At 41.4% G+C, this 17,069-nt stretch overlaps 2 protein-coding genes across 8 annotated transcripts in view; one reads left to right on the top strand and one right to left on the bottom strand.

The window, feature by feature from the left end:
* The window catches only part of INVS (inversin), a 161,885-nt gene extending 153,734 nt beyond the window's left edge, over positions 1 to 8,151 (top strand). For all 4 annotated transcript variants that reach the window (XM_027615153.2, XM_027615150.2, XM_027615151.2 and 1 more), the window contains 3 exons: positions 3,581 to 3,813; positions 4,579 to 4,653; positions 7,391 to 8,151. In XM_027615153.2, coding sequence (XP_027470954.1) covers positions 3,581 to 3,813; positions 4,579 to 4,653; positions 7,391 to 7,542 — 460 coding nt within the window. In that variant the 3' untranslated portion in view covers positions 7,543 to 8,151. The remainder of the gene's footprint in view (positions 1 to 3,580; positions 3,814 to 4,578; positions 4,654 to 7,390) is intronic.
* A 105-nt stretch (positions 8,152 to 8,256) lies between these two features.
* TEX10 (testis expressed 10) overlaps positions 8,257 to 17,069 on the bottom strand; it is a 56,154-nt gene continuing 47,341 nt past the window's right edge. For 3 of the 4 annotated variants that reach the window (XM_027615157.2, XM_027615156.1, XM_027615158.1), the window contains 2 exons: positions 11,166 to 11,376; positions 9,702 to 9,921 (listed from right to left, as the gene is read on the bottom strand). In XM_027615157.2, coding sequence (XP_027470958.1) covers positions 9,808 to 9,921; positions 11,166 to 11,376 — 325 coding nt within the window. In that variant the 3' untranslated portion in view covers positions 9,702 to 9,807. Of the gene's footprint in view, positions 9,922 to 11,165; positions 11,377 to 17,069 lie in introns of all 4 variants that reach the window. The other variant, XR_003523643.2, reaches the window with a different exon arrangement.

Here is a 17,069-nt window from a genome sequence, read left to right as displayed (position 1 = left end):
TTCTGATGTCTTTTGTTATCTGTATGCTTATCATGTTCTTTTGTGTGTTAGCTCAGGTTTTTCCCTTGTTAAAAAATATCTTCTAGTTATAACACCCAAACTGATTAACAACTTCAATAGCACTCCTAAACTTTATACTTTTTCACCCACACACGTTAGCTTATTGATGTTGAAGTTTACATTTTTATATTGTATATTCAATAACACACTACTGTAGTTGTATTTTTAAGTTTTTAAACTTTTTTAAAAATTTATTTATTTTAGAGGGTGCAGGGTGGGGGGCGGAAGAGGGAAAGGGAGAGTCTTAAGCAGACTTCACACTGAACACAGAGCCCGACTCAGGGCTCAGTCTCATGACCCTGAGATTATGATCTGAGTCGAAACCAAGAGTCAGACATTTAACCAACTGCGCCACCCAGGTGCCCCTAAGTTTTTAAACTTTTACACTAGAGTTGAAGCACATTATGCACAACTATTATTATAAATTCTAATTCTGACTATATGTTTACTATTACCAGTGAATTTTATGCTTTTTTTTTTAAAAGATTTTATTTGACAGAAACTGAGAGAGGGAACACAAGCATGGGGAATGGGAGAGAAGCAGGCTTCCCACCGAGCAGGGAGCCCGATGAGGGGCTCAATCCCAGGACCCTGGGGTCATAACCTGAGCTGAAGGCAGACACTTAACAACTTAGCCACCCAGGCACTCCACTACCTTCTTATTTATGATGCTAACTAGCATCCTTTTACTTCCACTCAATTCCCTTTAGCATTTCTTATAATGAAGGTCTAGTGATTCCTTGTTTTAGTTTGTTTATCTCTCCATTTCTGAAGGACAGCTTTGCCAGCTATAGAATTCTTGACAGTTTTTTCCTTTCATATTATGAATATATCATCCTGTTCTTTCCAGGCCTGAAAAGTTTTTGTTGAGAAATGCATTCAGTCTTATGGAAGTTGTTCCATATGTAACTTCTTTATTTCAGAATTTGACTTTTGACAATGTGTGTCTCAGTGTAGCATTATAGGTTCTAGAGTTCTCTGGGTTTCAGGGATCTAGATATTCATTTCTCTCTCCAGGTTTGGGAAACTTTCAGCCCTTTATATTTTCTGTCTCATTCTTTCTCTTCTGGAATTCCCATAATGCAGTTATGTGCTTCATTTTGCTCTTCTGACTAGATAATTTCAAATGTCCTGTCTTCTAGGTCACTGATTCTTTCTTCTACCTGGTCAAGTCCGCCTCTGAAGCTCTCTACTGAATTCTTCAGTTCAGACTTGTATTTTTCAGCTCTAGGATTTTTTAATGTTTTTTGTTGAACTTTTGTTCATGCATTATCTTGCCAATTTCATTTGGTTGTGCATTCTTGTAGTTCCTAAACTTCTTTAAGGGGGTTCTGAATTTTTTGTATAACAATTCCTAGATCTCTATTTATTTAGGGTTAGTTATCAGAGCTTTATTAGTTTCTTTTGGCAGTGTCATGTTTACCTGATTTTTTGATTCTTGATTCCTCATGTTGCTGAGTAAGTGGTCTTCTCTTCCAGACTTTACAGGTTTGCTTTAGCCAAGACAGTTCTTCCCAGGTGGCTGTTTGGGTTTCTGGACATGTCTGCTAGTAACATCCTTGGGCAGTGGAACTTGCTATTACAGCAGTCTATTTTGGGGCAAGGAAAGCTCTGAGTGTGTGCTGCTGCCTGAGAACAGTGGGATAGGACTGCTGGGTTGGTTCTCTGCCCAAGTGAGGCTTTAGGAGGGGCTGTGCAGTTGCCTGAGGTTTCTGGTCAGGCTTACTAGATGGTTGGCTGGCTGGGTACTAGACTTAGCAGTTGGTGGGGCAATGAATTCACTTCCCTGAACTGGCAGGGCAGCAGGACAGGCCCCAAGGCCTGCACAGCTTGTTTGGGGACTCAATAAGATTGTACATTGATTTGCTGGCCAGATGGGGCCACCAATTTTGCTCTGCAGATAGGGATAGAGCTAGGTTGTGCTTTCTGTTTAAATGCCACTGTAAGAAGGGCTGTTGGATGGGCTACAAAGCTTCCTGTGTGCTTTGGCTAGGTTTCCTGGTCAGATGGGCTGAAGGCTGTATTCAGCAATGGCTAGGGCTATGAGTTACCTTCCCTGCCCATGCAGAGCTGGAGAACTGGCTCAAAGGCCTAAAAAGCTCTATGTGGTTGACTCAAGCTCCCTGGCTATACAGGGCCACTATCTTTGCTCTGCAAGCTGCACCTCCCCGCTTGAGTGTTGCAGGGCTATGCAGCTTTCTAGGTGTTCTGGACAGGCTTTGATCAGGCAGGGCCAGGAGCTACACTCATGTGTGGTCCAGGCCATGCCTCAGCTCCCCTGCCTGAGCTGAAGCAGACCAGACTGCAAGGTTGGCAGGGCTCTTTGAGGACCCCAGTCAGGCACCCTGCTGTGTTCCCTAGTCAGATTGCATCTGTTTTGGCTCTGCAGATAAGCAAAATTAAAGGTTGGGACTACTACTTGGACACCGCAGGTAGGAACCTGGTCTGCCAAGATCCACGTGCTGGTTGCTTTAAGCTCTTCCCTTCTCAATCAGATTCCAAGTGGTCAAGCCCTATCGATTCCTCCTTGGCAATCCCCATGGGTGAGACCAGCATGAGGGCTCCCAAGAAGTGACCCACAATGCTGGGGCGGGGGGGGGTGCTGGATTCCACCCTGGGTTCTCTTTTCCCATTTGAGGAACCGTACAGAGGCTCAGGGCAGACATTTTGGTGTGGTGCTACACCAGCCTGGTGGAGGGGTAGTACAGTCAGCATGTAGCTGTTCCTCATGTCCTAATGCAGTGTGTCTGGTCTCTGGGGTACAAGGGGCTGCAGCCTCACTTCCATGTTCTAGGACTTTCTCCATAGTGTCTTATCTGTGAATAGTTAATTGCTGTTCTTGTAAGAGGAAGCCAAGTCAGGAACAACCTATGTTGCCATCTTGGTAACATCCCACCTACTCAGCCTTTATCAGACTCATCATGTCTGCCTCATGGATTTATTTTCGGTTAAATAAGGAAAATGCCTGATATGTAACAGGCTCTGAACAAATGTTGGCTCCTTCCACAGTTTAGCATAGCATTCCATTCTTCCTTCACCAAATACAGTGCTTTATATACATCTCATTACTGATTTTCCTGGCACCTATGCCCACACCTCTGCTTAATGCCAGTTCTGCTGCCCATAGTACACTTCTCTGCCTAGTAAGCTCCTATGCATCCTTTAAAACCCAGCACGAACACCAGCCTTGTAAAGCCTTACTAGACCACCAATTTTTCAGTCCCACATTGTCCCATGTCATCTAGCTCCTCATTCTTGCATAGTACTCCTCATACTGCACTTACTTGTTTACACATTGGCATGACCGACCCTGAAGGCAGACTCAACTAATTCCTAGTTCAGAAGTGTTTGATGATTTAAAAATCAACATTAAACATACTGCCACTGTAAAGTAGGAATGGGAGCTTAAATGATTCTCCCAGTTCAGCAGTACTATTCCTATAGCTTCCAGGAACGTTAAGGAAACTTAAGTTTCACAGTACTGTCATCTTAAAGCCTCTCCCCTCTTCTGACCCACCAGCTACCAGCTTAAGAAGCACCTGTCCCACCTTCTGCAGATGAAGGAGCTTGGAGCCAGAGATGTGGACAAATGGAACCAAGAGTGCCTGGCATTGCTGCTCCAAATTTGGAGGAAGGAACTGGAACTAACCCCCCCAAAAACCACTGCAGTAACCAGGACCACCAAGAGTTCATCCAAGGGCAGCTCAGGCACAACAAAGTCCACCAGGCACTCGGTACTCAAGCAAATCTATGGTAATTGTCCTTTGGGCACTCTGTAGTTGACAAGCACCCCAGAGTGTTGCCTCAGTATCTGAAATGGCATTTAATTACAATGGGCAAACCTCCATTCAGGTAGGAGCTTTCTTATTCTACTTCCAGGCACTAAGAGAATCCTCAGCACCCACACTCAGTGCCTCCCCTCCAGGAATTCTGGGTCAGAATTGGTTTCATGATGCATTCTGGCATCTCGGCCCCAAGAGCCTTCCAGCCAAGAGGTCTGCTGGCCTTCATTACTGAAAGCCTCATCCTTTAAACTCCTCCAGACCACTGCTTGGGTCTTCCCCTTCCATTACCCATTTGGAGGGCTCCAGGAGCAGGAAGACCCTGTCTGCCTCACTTTAACTTTTCTTATGCTAAGATAGTACAGGGTTGCCCTTCTGTGGGAATGCCCCAGACCCATGCACTACAGTAAATACTTATTCAGCAGATGAGCTGCTTTAAATTGAGACATTTTCAGCTCTGGAAAAAGCCCATCCAAATAAACTCAGCAGAGAACAAGGCTGGCTAGCTCCCCAAAAGAAAAACATTGAGCCAAGGCACCTTTAGGAACAGACCTGCAGCCCAGGCAGCAAAATTTCAGGACCTTACCCTTGGCCTACGTGGTATTTCCACACCATACCTAATTTATCTTGGCAGATACCAACAAGCTCAAGCCTTTACCTCAATAAGGAATTTAGAACTTGGTTAGGCTGTAGCTGTCATGGTCAGAGAGAAATGATCACTGGTGGTTGATTTCAGGTTGTTCTCAAGAAGGGAAAGTACCTCATCCCACAAGATCTTCCAGAGCTCATTCTGTGCTACGTCTCAATTCAGGTAAGGTAGCCACTGCACTGGCAAAACAGATTGGGGAGATGATGTGGGGAAGCATTTGCCTTATTTCATCCCCAAAGGTGGAAGATAAAACAACAGAGATTGCCAGGGGTTTCCAATGGTCATTTGATTTGAGGTGTGCATATTTTTCATTCCCCTTTCATGGAATTATTACTGCAGTCAACATGTCTCCATAAGAGGCAAGTTATTTTCACAACCACAAGTTATTGTTAACATTACCTCCAGTAGAGACAATAAATGGGACCTATTATTGATCACTTTTACATACTTGTTCACATAAAGGAAAAGGGAAATGAAAATACTTTCATTCTTCAAAGACCTTGGGGAATTGTTGCTCCATATTGGTTTCACATTAAGATTCTTGAGAAGTTCCTTAACCACAAACTCTGGCTTTTGCCTTTCATGGCCCTGTGAGGAGGACATTTAATATTTAATAACATGTCCTGCTCAGGCTTCACTGTGCACAATTTCACTAATACAGAAGCTCAGGGAACTTTCTTTTCAGCCATAAGACAAGAGTGTTTTACTCAGAGCCCCCTTCATTCACACAAGCATTAAATTTGGGTGATAAGTTCAGTGCTGTCAGCAGTTAATGTCAGATCCAGTGTTGCTCATGGGTGGCTATGGCAACACAGTCCCCCCCCACCTTTGCCAATCTAGTCATCCTGCAGGAACAGAGTGCAGCTGGGAAGGTGAACAATGACTGTCAGCATGAACTTTAACATTCATTTAGTTTTTGATGGGGAGAAAACCTGGAGGTGGGGGACAGAGTAATTACTGCCCAATCTTTAATAAGAGTTGGGCAACTCATGTAATATAGGCAGGCTGATCAGGGAGTAGTGGGCAGGGTAGTTACAACTGTAGACCTTGATTCCTTTGAAAGTATCCACGTAAAAAAGAAAACTTTTATTATACTCGAAAGAACTGAAAATTAGTTTCAAAAACCATGGTCAAATGGAACTACCAGAGAAGTAGCATTTAGATAATCTGAACAATTTTGTACTTTGTCTCAAGAGAAAAATCCAGGACTATCAGAAATCTTAAAAAATGAAGGGCTTTAGAAGCACAAAAGGTTTAATTAAAGGGCAGAATAAACAAATTCAAATACTTAGTGGTTTCTTGGGATTTCACATAAGTAGCTTGTTTGTCTTACATATCTAATTCTGACTGGCTTCAAAACAGACAAGGACTGAAGAAAATCTTTTCCTAACGCTAAACTTGGGGGAACACAAGGTTTTGTTAGGTCCACCCATCCACATTAAGCATTAACCAGTGAATCAAGCTGATTGTCAGGGCTAACTAGTTTGTGTTTTATACACAAAACACGTCTATGAATAATTTCCATGGGAATGGGCACAGAGATTTCTGCAATGTAGTATCACAGATGCCAAACTGAACCAAGAAGGTAACATTAATCTTGGTTTTCTCCATGAATAAAAATGTTAGTTCATTTTTTCGCTTTGAGAATTCCATGGGGTTAAGGATCTTCTGATTTGTTCACTGTCCTGTTCAATTGTAGAAAATTATTTGGCACATATATATTAGAGTGAAAATTGTTGTTCCTGTCCTCCAATGTAGGAAGGATTTAGGAGTGCCTTTACCTCTTTAAAGAGGAAGCAGAAGTGTGTGTGTGTGTGTATATATATATATATATATATATATAGCATCCCTGGACTGTTTCTCCACGTGCATTTGGGAGACCCCACAATCCCTGTTCTCTCCAGTCCTTCAACAGCGACCCCTGCATACCACCTACAACACGGCAGCGTAACACTGATCAGAGCACTTATATATATGTATATATAAATATATATAATCTCCTAAATTTGGGGGGCCCATCTTTTTAAATATAAAAGAACTACCTTTAGAAAATCCATTCTAATGAATAACCATGGCTCAAGGGATTACTGGTACTGATAACCCCCTTGTATGAATGCAGCATTCCTGCCCACCCACAGAAGGGTATGCAAGTAACTCAAGATTGGATACAGTAAAGGCAGCCAAAAAGAGAGTTCCAGAGCAATAGTTCACTGTGAAAGAACTTTAACAGTAATAAAACCAGGAGAGAAATAGCAAGACATGTTTGTAACTTTTTTAACTACTCCTCTTTCATGTTTGCTTCTTTGCTCCACAGAAAGTTAGGAGCAACAGACAGCAATATGGCCTCAACAAGTTATCTTGACCATTTGGGGCCTCAGCCTCCTCATCTGTCAAATGATAGGGTTGAATACATCACTGTTTTCCAACCGCGGCATCTTAAAAAGGCCTAAAAAAATACATTTCAAGACTGATATGCCTATCAGACCATCATCCTTAAAGACAGAGTTTTCAAACAAACCTATTTTCTACGATGGACAGTATAGCCAACTGTGTGGCCCATGGGAAGTTAAGCTATGTGTATGTAAGTTTGCGTTGTTGTCTGTTAAAAGCACAGAGGGAGCTATCCCAGTTACTCCAGACAGACTGAAGACCGAGGCCCCAGTCACAGCTCAAGCCCCTGGCCCCTTCCAGTCACGGTTTTTCCTTTAAGAGAGGTCATGTGTCGTGGAGGATGTTGGAAAATGCAAGGCAAATAAGTCATCCTGTCTCTACGACAAACTGGCCATCACCCTACCAGCCCCATGGATAGCCCGTATCTAAATCCTTCTTCCTCACCAGTAATGAACTCTGAGGTATTAAAATTAATAACCTGATTAACTCTGATATTTGCTTTTAACAGTGAGCAACTTGCAGTGTATACACCTCCTTGAGAACAGTGGAAGATCAAAGAATTTTTCTTATAACCTGCAATCAGCTACTCAATCAAAACCCAAAATAAAGCCTCGACCACCTCTGGAGGAAGACTGTTTCCGGGGTAGCTGGAACAGCTAGTGCAGAGTTCTGATTCTCTGCTGATTATGTTTTACATCTTGAGACAGTATTAATCCTCATGCCTGAAGCCTTAGTGGCCTGAAAACGTGGTAACAACTGAATGACCATATCCAGATGTTCTCTCTCTCTGTTCTTCTTAGCCTGTGCTACAAGGACCACGGTACACTGTGCCTGTGGAAAGCTTCCTGGCTGTCTACCTTCCATTCAGGCAGTACGGCTATAAAGTAGAACTTATAATTAACAGTAAAGTCTAAGTAAAACTCATAACATGAGCACTAACATGAGATTTCTGCCAGCCAGCTAGGGCAGCCCTGGGTTTTTGGCCCTGGCAAAGAACCAAGATGAGATGGGTGGGGAGGAGCCTGTTATATAGCAACCATCTTCTTCATTTCACTACTTTTCTCCAGTCTAATCTTATTCCAACATTATCAGTTTTAAATTTTAGACCAGAATCATGACCCAGAATTTACATTTAAGAATTGTTAAGACAAGTGGCACCTGGGTGGCTCTGTCGGTTAAGCGTCTGCCTTCAGCTGAGGTCACGATCTCCAGGACCTGCATTGGGCTCCATACTCAGGGGGGAGTCTGCTGGAGAGTCTCTCCCCTTCCCTCTAGCCCCTCCCCTCCCGCCACCCACTCTCTTTCTCTAAAATATATAAATCTTGGGGCACCTGGGTGACTCAGTCAGTTAAGCGTTTGCCTTTTGCTCGAGTCATGATCTCCAAGTCCAGGGATGGAGCCCTTTGTCAGGCTCCTGCTCAGCGGGGAGTCTGCTTATCCCTCTCCCACTCCCCCTGCTTGTGCTGTCAAAAAACAAAAAAAAAACCTGTAAGACAGTATAGGCACCTTGTTGATTCCTTCCATTTTACAGTTCCCGTGTTAGCCTATGAAGGCCTCAGGTTGCTGCTGAGCACCAGCAGTATCACAGCAGCGAGAAATCAACTGGGGAGGTTTACAGACCAGACCATTCATGCATAAGGTACCACTTCAGGCCTTACCATTTTCTTGTATTTTCTGACTGACCTGTACAGGTGAGCAATCTTGTCAGAATGCCCTTCCTACTGGCTGGGAAACTGTCCTAAAACTACACACATTTTAACTCTAAGAACACCTGGCATAAATACAATCCAGTGATCATAGGCTTTTTCACATTTTTAAGAGCAAAGTTACTGTAGGAATGTAAACAGCAGGATGAAACAGTGACATACTAGGCTCAAATATTTCTAGGACCACTTCCATTTTAAAATTACTGCCAACCCTGTCTTGACAGTAAGAGATTAAGAAGCAATAAAGTGTTAACAATTAGCAAACTGTAAAAAATTAAGGTAATTATTTCAAAGTTATGAAAATAATGAATACAGGTGACCCTTGAACAACCAGGTTTGTGTTGATCCACTGAACGTGGTTTTTTTTTTCCCAATACATATGGTATCGATAAATACAGCCGTAGTACTGCAAATGTGTTCTTTTCTCTAGCTTGCTTTATTTTAAGAATTAGAATCTAATACATATAACAAAATATGTGTAAACTGATTATCAGTAAGGCTTCTGGTCAACAGTAGGATATTGGTAGTAAAGATTTGGGGGAATCAAATTTTATACATGGATTTTCTGACCGGGGTGGGGGGTGGGTGTCAGGTGTCGGTACCCCCTAACCCTCCCCCAGCATTGTACAAGGGTCAATAAAATTGCTATCTAGCTTGTAATTTTAAAAGAACTATAACGGATCATTAGTAGACAGTACTTTTAAAAGAATTAACTAGATCAAACCAAGTACCATTTAGGTATAGGAAAACCCCAAACAACTGTAGCACTATCTTGAAATCTTGCTCCCGCATAGAGGGATAGAAAACTGCTGTACATAATAGGACTCCATAGTGAGAAGCTGAATGTCATGATGGGTAAGGGCAACTGTTCCCAAATAAAAAAACTGGTTTCTGTTGCTGTCTGAATGAACTGGAGCTGAGACCACACAAAGATTTTGCTACTTTCTTGGCACATAAAATAGAAGGTACTATATTATCACTTTGTATTTTGTAAATATTTAGTTCCTATGAAATGCAAAATACACTAACCACCTGTAACCAAGTATCATGTACTAGTCCAAGAAGCCAGCCTGTGTTTTCCTACTAGTGCAAAGGAAGGTTCATAAACAACTACTTTAAAAGTTCAGCTTTAATGACAAACATTACATCAGTCTCTCTTCAAAATTAGATGTGAATAAACAATTGCAAACAGGAGGTACCACGAAGCCTCTTACTGTACTCAATAGACTGTACTCAGTGCACTGGGCCCCTGGGGATGCCCAGTGATATACACATTGAAGCAATAATGTAAGTCTGTGAGCCATTGTTCCTGAATACCTCCACTCTTCAATGTCTGCAGAGAAAAACAAGAGTAATTTGAGAATTGTATCAAAATTGTTATGCTATCTGACAGTATTTTTCAAACCCAAATGAGATCTCAGAACCACTGCACCTCATCTTCCATCTATCCATCACCATAGGAAATCTTATTGGAAATGGAGATTTCTTAATTGGGCAATGGCAGTGAAAATTCCTAGTCACACCCCCAAGTACAAGCAGTACACCAGTTTCTGGTTTCATCTGTTCCCTCTCAAATACTGACAGGAACTAAAGAAATTTCACCATCAACCATCTCTACACTCTGGACTTCCTCCCCTTGGCATGGGCAAGGTCTTACAATCTTTGCACTAACATCAAGTGAGAAAAATTCTACAAGGCCAACTGACAATTTCTGTCATTCTCTTCCCTACAGAGGTGGGCTAATTCTCCAACCTCAGAATAATCCAAATTCTTGACTGTTCTTCCCTTCTATTTCTGAATTACTCTGATGCCTCTTCCATTACTTCTAGAAGGCTACTGAGAAAATTCAGAACAAGAACCTGTGTTATATATATCTAGTTAAGTTCTATTACTCTGAAGTATTACTACATATATTAACTAATAAAGCCCCGAATACCTACATGAAAAAAACCTCTAACTCTTCCAAACCAAAAACACTAAAGGAATCCTAGAGATGCCCCTGCAAACACAGAACCAACCATTAGACAAAGCTGAAACCTACAATTTCACAACTTCCTCTTACAGTGAACTAAGTGACTTGAAATTAGTTGTAGTTTATTCCTGCTAAATAATTTTTTTAATGACAGCTAACATTTGTTGAGCACTTAATGTCAGTTACACTAAAAACTATACTTGAATGGTCTCATTTTATGGTTACCAAAACTCAATGAGTTGGTATTTACAGCTAGGTAAAATAACTGACAGGTTTAAAAACCATGCCAAACTATCACAGTTAATCAGAATCCTGGTAAGAGTGACTCTGATGCCTGTACCTCTTCTAACTAAGCTGCCTGCCACCTTAATTCAATTTGACTACTTTATGGCTTTTATTATGGACCCTAGATCAAAGACCTCCCCCTGGTTAAGTGGCAGGTGCTAGTCATCAGGGGAAGCCCTGGGAAATCACCAAAGTGGGCTCAATTCCAGGAGTCAGTCAATGCACAGGAGACCTAGCCTCCCAAGAGCAACACCCCATGCCCTGCCCAGGAATCCTTTTTCTAGTACTAATAGTACAAAGCCCTGTTCCACACTTCTTACCGTGATATTCTTGATGATCTGCTGCACCAAGATGGCATTGGTTAACATATGAGTCCTGAGGGGTGCATGCTGAAGCAGCAGGCGAAGCAGCTGGCCCACAACAGGCAGCTCCTCAGGCCCAGCTCTGTTCACCCGCAGGCTCTGCAGCATCAACCTGAGGACTCGAGGCAGGAGAGCCAGGATGGAGACACAGACCCCCCACAGCTTGTCCCTACAACAACAGACAAAAATGAGTCAGAGAACCAACACACACAGAAAAAGTACTCTTTCCATATTTCCTAAAACTGAGAAATGTCCTTTTAAGAAATGTGGCTCAGTCATTAAGCATCTGCCTTCAGCTCAGGTCATGATCCCGGGGTCCTGGGATCAAGCCCTGCATCGGGCTCCCTGCTCTGCGGGAAACCTGCTTCTCCCTCTCCCATTCCCCCTGCTTATGTTCCCTCTCTCGCTGTCTCTGTCAAATAAATAAAATCTTTTAAAAAAATAAATAAAAATTAAAAAAAAAAAAAACAACCTGGTGTTTTCTGATAAAACTCCACAAATCAAAACTAGTAACTGGGTTTCATCAGAGCTAATTTTAAGCAAATCCAATGAAGAACCAGGTACTCTCCCCCAGTTGAATGAGTTCTAGGAAGCCTAGCAATCAGCACTTTCCTGGGCTTAAGAGGACATTCTTAAAGCCCTGGTGATCATATAGAACAGAGAATTAGCCAAAGAACAGAATAATCTATATATGCACACTGTTCTCTACCACTGAACATTATTCAACTATTATACAACATCAATAATCAAGAGTAAGACTATCCCACTGATAAAAAGAAAAAAAAAATGGGTGCCTGGCTCAGTCAGTAGAGCATGCAACTCTTAATCTCAGGGTCTTGAGTTCGAGCCCCATGATGGGGTTAGAGTTTACGTTAAACAACAACAGGGGCACTAGGTGGCTCAGTTGGTTAAGTGTCCAATTCTTGGTTTCGGCTCAGGCCATGATCTCAGGGTTGTGCGACTGAGACCCACATTGGGCTCCACACTTAGGGTCACAGAGTCTGAGATTCTTTCCCCCTCCCACTGCTCTCAAGTGTGCTCTCTCGCATGCTCTAAAATAAAATCTTAAAAAAAACATACAAAACAAAACTTCACGAAACTTTAAGACTGTGAATTGAATTCTGAGCCTCTTCAGTGTTTTAAAGTGGGCAGATTTGTGAAGAAAGGTGCTCACAAGGAAACAAAATAGATTTCAGAAAGGAGCCAGTTAGGGGACTGTTACTGCATTACTAGGTCATGAAAGGCCAGAAATAATAAATCCAAATTTTAGTAAGCATCATTCTCTTGGTATTGTTATAGAGCAGGAACAAAAATGTTTTATGATAAAGGTAGGTGGACTTGCAGCTAGCCTAACCACAATCTAGAAGAGTATCAATTAAATGGAGCAATAAAGAGTCCACTGGCTGTTAAAGGCCCCGACCTTAGTCTATCACAGATTCTCTATCACGAGTGCATAATCCTCCTAGTCCCCAAATCCTTCAGAGAACCTGACGACCTTCAGATGTAGAAGCAGCAGTCCTTTCACAATGTGATCAACCTCCCCAACTTCATACACAGCAACTGCATCAAAGATGGATACTGAATCCATTCTAAGCCAACCAGATCCTCTTATTGGAGACTCTATTCAGCCTGTTGACTCATGCATAGCCAGGTTAGGAGAACCACGTGCAAGGAGAAAAAAGCCAGACTGCACACACAGCTAATAAGGAGGCAAGGCACAGAGATAAAGACTACACAATCTAGAAGAAAATGTAGAGATAACTACTTTGGTTCCTAACGAGTTTCAATTCCTGCTTCCACATTCCTAGCCCTTGAGTTTTCTAAGTTACCCCTATAATGGTCCAATATCCATTTTCTATTTTACCTTAAGTGGATTTCAAATAATTGCTAATCAAAACTGTGCTAAAGGGCTCAGATTCTATACAATCCTAAATATAAGTTTAGTGAATGGATCAATAAAGTTTAGAACTCCACCTTAAGACACACAATTAAAACTGTCAAGCCAAAAAGAAATACAAGAGACCTGGGTACCACAAGCAATGGGAGAAATACCGTATGAATAGCCATTCCTAGGGTTTTCTAAGAGTTGTCATGAGTGTACTCATTCTAAGTGTACGCATTCTACAAGTGTTTAAAGGACAGAACTGGGGGTCGCCTGGGTGGCTCAGTCGTTTAGGCGTCTGCCTTCGGCTCAGGTCATGATCTCAGAGTACAGGGATGGAGCCCTGCAGCTGGCTTCCTGCTCAAGGAGGAGTCCGCTTCTCCTTCTGCCTCTGCCCCCCGCCCCGCCCCCGGAACTCCTGCTCTCTCTTATGCACATGCGCACTCTCAAATTAAAAAAAAAAAAGAACTGGGACCAATGAAATTGAGGTTTCAGAACTCAAAGCTGTAGTTCTAAAAATCACTCTAAAGAAACTGATGAAAGTTCAGTATTTTGCATACAATTTTCAGGAGTTCACGGGGCGCCTGGGTGGTTCAGTCGGTTAAGCGGCTGCCTTCGGCTCAGGTCATGATCCCAGGGATCTGGGATTGAGGCTCATGTCGGGCTCCCTGCTCAGCGGAGAGCCTGCTTCTCCCTCTCCCTCGTCCTGCTGCTCTGCCTACTTGTTCTCTCTCTCTCTAGCTCTCTAACAAATAAATAAAATCTTAAAAAAGGGGGGGGCAGTTCAGATAACTCCACAAACTCCTGACATATTCCAATCAAGTAACAGCAACCTCCCCTTCTACCCCCAACACAGAGAAATACAGATAAAATACTTTTAAAAAAAAGTACACAGCCAAGCTCAAAAGCCAGAATGTGTGAAATCTCTAGGTGCCAGAAACCATTACAGAAGTCATATAAAGATACCCCAACAGAGGTACAGAACTGGATGTGGGGATTTTAGGGCTGGGTTTTCAACAGCTTAGTATTGGAAGCTGAGACTTTAGGCCCTAGGTGTGGGAGGCAGGGAGCTAGAACTGGGCTCCCTGTGTATAGCTGGAAGGCAGAACAATGCACATGTAAAACTGACCCGTAGGGAGGTCTCCATAATCTGCACAGAACTCTCACAAAAGATGCACTCAGAGAAAAGGTATACAATCCAAACCATGAGTTTGTTCAACTCCATGAAAAACAATCTCCAGAGCCTCACCTGCTCCCCTACATAAGGGAGAATTCCCATACCAGAGAATAAAAGAAAAAACAGAACAAACTGACAGGAACTTTAATACCAAATAATCAGGAAAAAACAATGACAAAAAGCCAAGTAAAAACCCCAACAGACCTAAGAAAAGAATAGAGCTGATGTTAAAACTCAGTAGAGTTAAATAAAACATACAGCAGAGTGGAAGATGTTCAGAGACAGAAGACAGATTGAGAAGCTCCCTTCGTTTAAAGGAGGCTGTAGGAGAGGAGAGAAAAACGGGAGGTAACAGAAATAGTAATAGCACTTCCCAGACCTGAAGGAAAAACACCCAGTCTTCAGATCAAAGAGTGCACTAAGTCTCAAGAAGCAGGTAATAACAAACCTACATTAGGACACACCTTGATCTGTAACACCACAAAGTTAAGGAGAAAACAGTAAAACCGCAGAGAATAGACTACCTACAACCAGGAGGGTTCAATGACAGCAGATTTTTCCATTACTAACAATGAGTCCAGAAGACGACAGTATGGTTTCTTCAAAGTCCAGTGGCCACGGTTTTTAACAACTCAAACTGAGTGGTCAAGCCTGATGTTTTGGCCAGCTCTTGAGAAATCAAAGCCTAGTAATTTGACTGACATTCTCATTATTTATAACCTTACAAACACCTTCTCAGGGAGGGTAGGAGTAGCCCAAAAGGGAATTTAAGCACATTACCACTCTGGATGGCAACACATCCTTGTGACTAAGTAATGTCACCTCGAGAGATACTAAGAGTCCTGGAAATACCAACCTAGCATAAAACATTTAAATTTTAAACAGGCAAAAAATATTTCATACACTGAATTTTGTTCCATCCAGCCACAGAAAGTCAAAAGTGGGATGTTTCTCCCTAAGAACTTATAAAAGATCTTTAAAACTTCTCATCAAAGTACTCAGTAAAGGGGCTATATTTCAATGACAGGAAATAACAAATAGCAACATACATATTTCATAAATGGGGACTCTTATTAAAACATTTTTGAACCCTAAGAAGTTCCTTGGGATTTATAAAAGCCTTTTCTTGAGCTATGAGACCAAAAGTCTGATGATATGCAAGAAAATCTGCAAATCTGTATTTATGTGTCAATTTTAGAGTCTATTTACAACAAAATCCATTTTATTTTTTATTTTTATTTTTTACTTATTTGACAGAGAGAGACACAGCGAGAGAGGGAACACAAGCCGGGGGAGTGGGAGAGGGAGAAGCAGGCTTCCTGCGGAGCAGGGAGCCCAATGGGGGGCTTGATCCCAGGACCCTGGGATCATGACCTGAGCAGAAGGCAGACGCTTAACGACTGAGCCACCCAGGCACCCCAACAAAATCCATTTTCAACATACACATTTAGCAAAAAAAAAAAAAAAATCTAAATATATGTTGACAGTAAAATGGTAAGTTACTGCACATTCATGTAACAAAATACTGTAGGTCAAGGGTACTGGATGGATCACAACCAATCATACTCACATCCCGTATTTATAAACAGTGTTACTGAAACAGCCACACCCATTCATTTACATGTTCTCTGTTGCTGCTTTCCTATTGCCAGGGCAGTGTTGAATAGTTCTGACAAGAGACTTTATATGGCATGAAAAACCTACAATATTTACTATCTAATTCTTCAGAGAAAGAAGTTTGCTTAAGCCCTGATACAGAGAAACAAAAATGAAATAAATTTCTGAATCAACATGAATGACTCACAAATGATGACAAATCACAAAAAATATAGTACTATCCCCTTTATATAAAATTCTTAAAACATGCAAAACAAAATTGTATTGTTTACAAATGCACATAAAATTTTTAATAAAAAGGCAAGGAAATGACTAACACAAGTTAAAAACAAAACCCCAGGCTCAAAATGGCATCACTTAGGTGAAGGCCCCAAGTCAGCAAACCAAGACTTAATACCTAACTGCAGTTTCAGCTCCCCAGAAATGTAACCTTTAACCAGTCAACATGGGAACTTTCTGATCAGCACAAGGAAAAATTTACTGATAGACCCCTTCTATTCCCCTTGGGAGGGCTACCCTGCCTAAACGATGGATTCTTTGCTAATAATTTCCTTTTTCCCACTCCCTATCTATTTTCAAAAACCCTTCCTTTTCTACAGCCCTTGAGAGCTCCCCTCTACTCGCCAGATGTAATGCTGCCCAATTAATGAATCAATTAATAAAACCAATTAGATCTTTAAAACTTACTAAGTTGAATTTTTGTTATTTAACACACAAAAGTGATCTCTGGGGTATGTAGGAAAGGTAACTGTAGAGGGTACACAGGTGTGTGCTGAGGACGTTCTATTTCTGAACCTGGAGATAGGTTAAATGGATGTTCAGTTTATACTTAGACTCTTTAAAGTATATAAATGTTTCATACATATATACATTTATTTTTATGTATGTGAAAAGTTAAAAAAACTAGAAAAATATCAAAATGTTAACAGGCAATAGAACAATTATTTTCTTATACTGATATTAGATTTTTAAAAATCTGTTATTTCTATAAAATCTAGATTTCTATAAAAAATTTTAACAGGCATACCAATAAGAACATAGCATGAGAATACTTTTTTAAATTAAAGTGAAATATTCCAAACTATGCCAGAACCTTTAGTCTGAAGAGCTAATATATAAGAGCTGTATTATATAAGAGCTAAAGTATAACTAATACATAACACTAGCATCTTAGAAAAACTTCCTT

The sequence above is a fragment of the Zalophus californianus genome, chromosome 13 (assembly GCF_009762305.2).
Source record: "Zalophus californianus isolate mZalCal1 chromosome 13, mZalCal1.pri.v2, whole genome shotgun sequence".
Classification (NCBI taxonomy): Eukaryota; Metazoa; Chordata; class Mammalia; order Carnivora; family Otariidae; genus Zalophus; species Zalophus californianus.
This window is presented reverse-complemented; position numbering and strand designations above follow the sequence as displayed.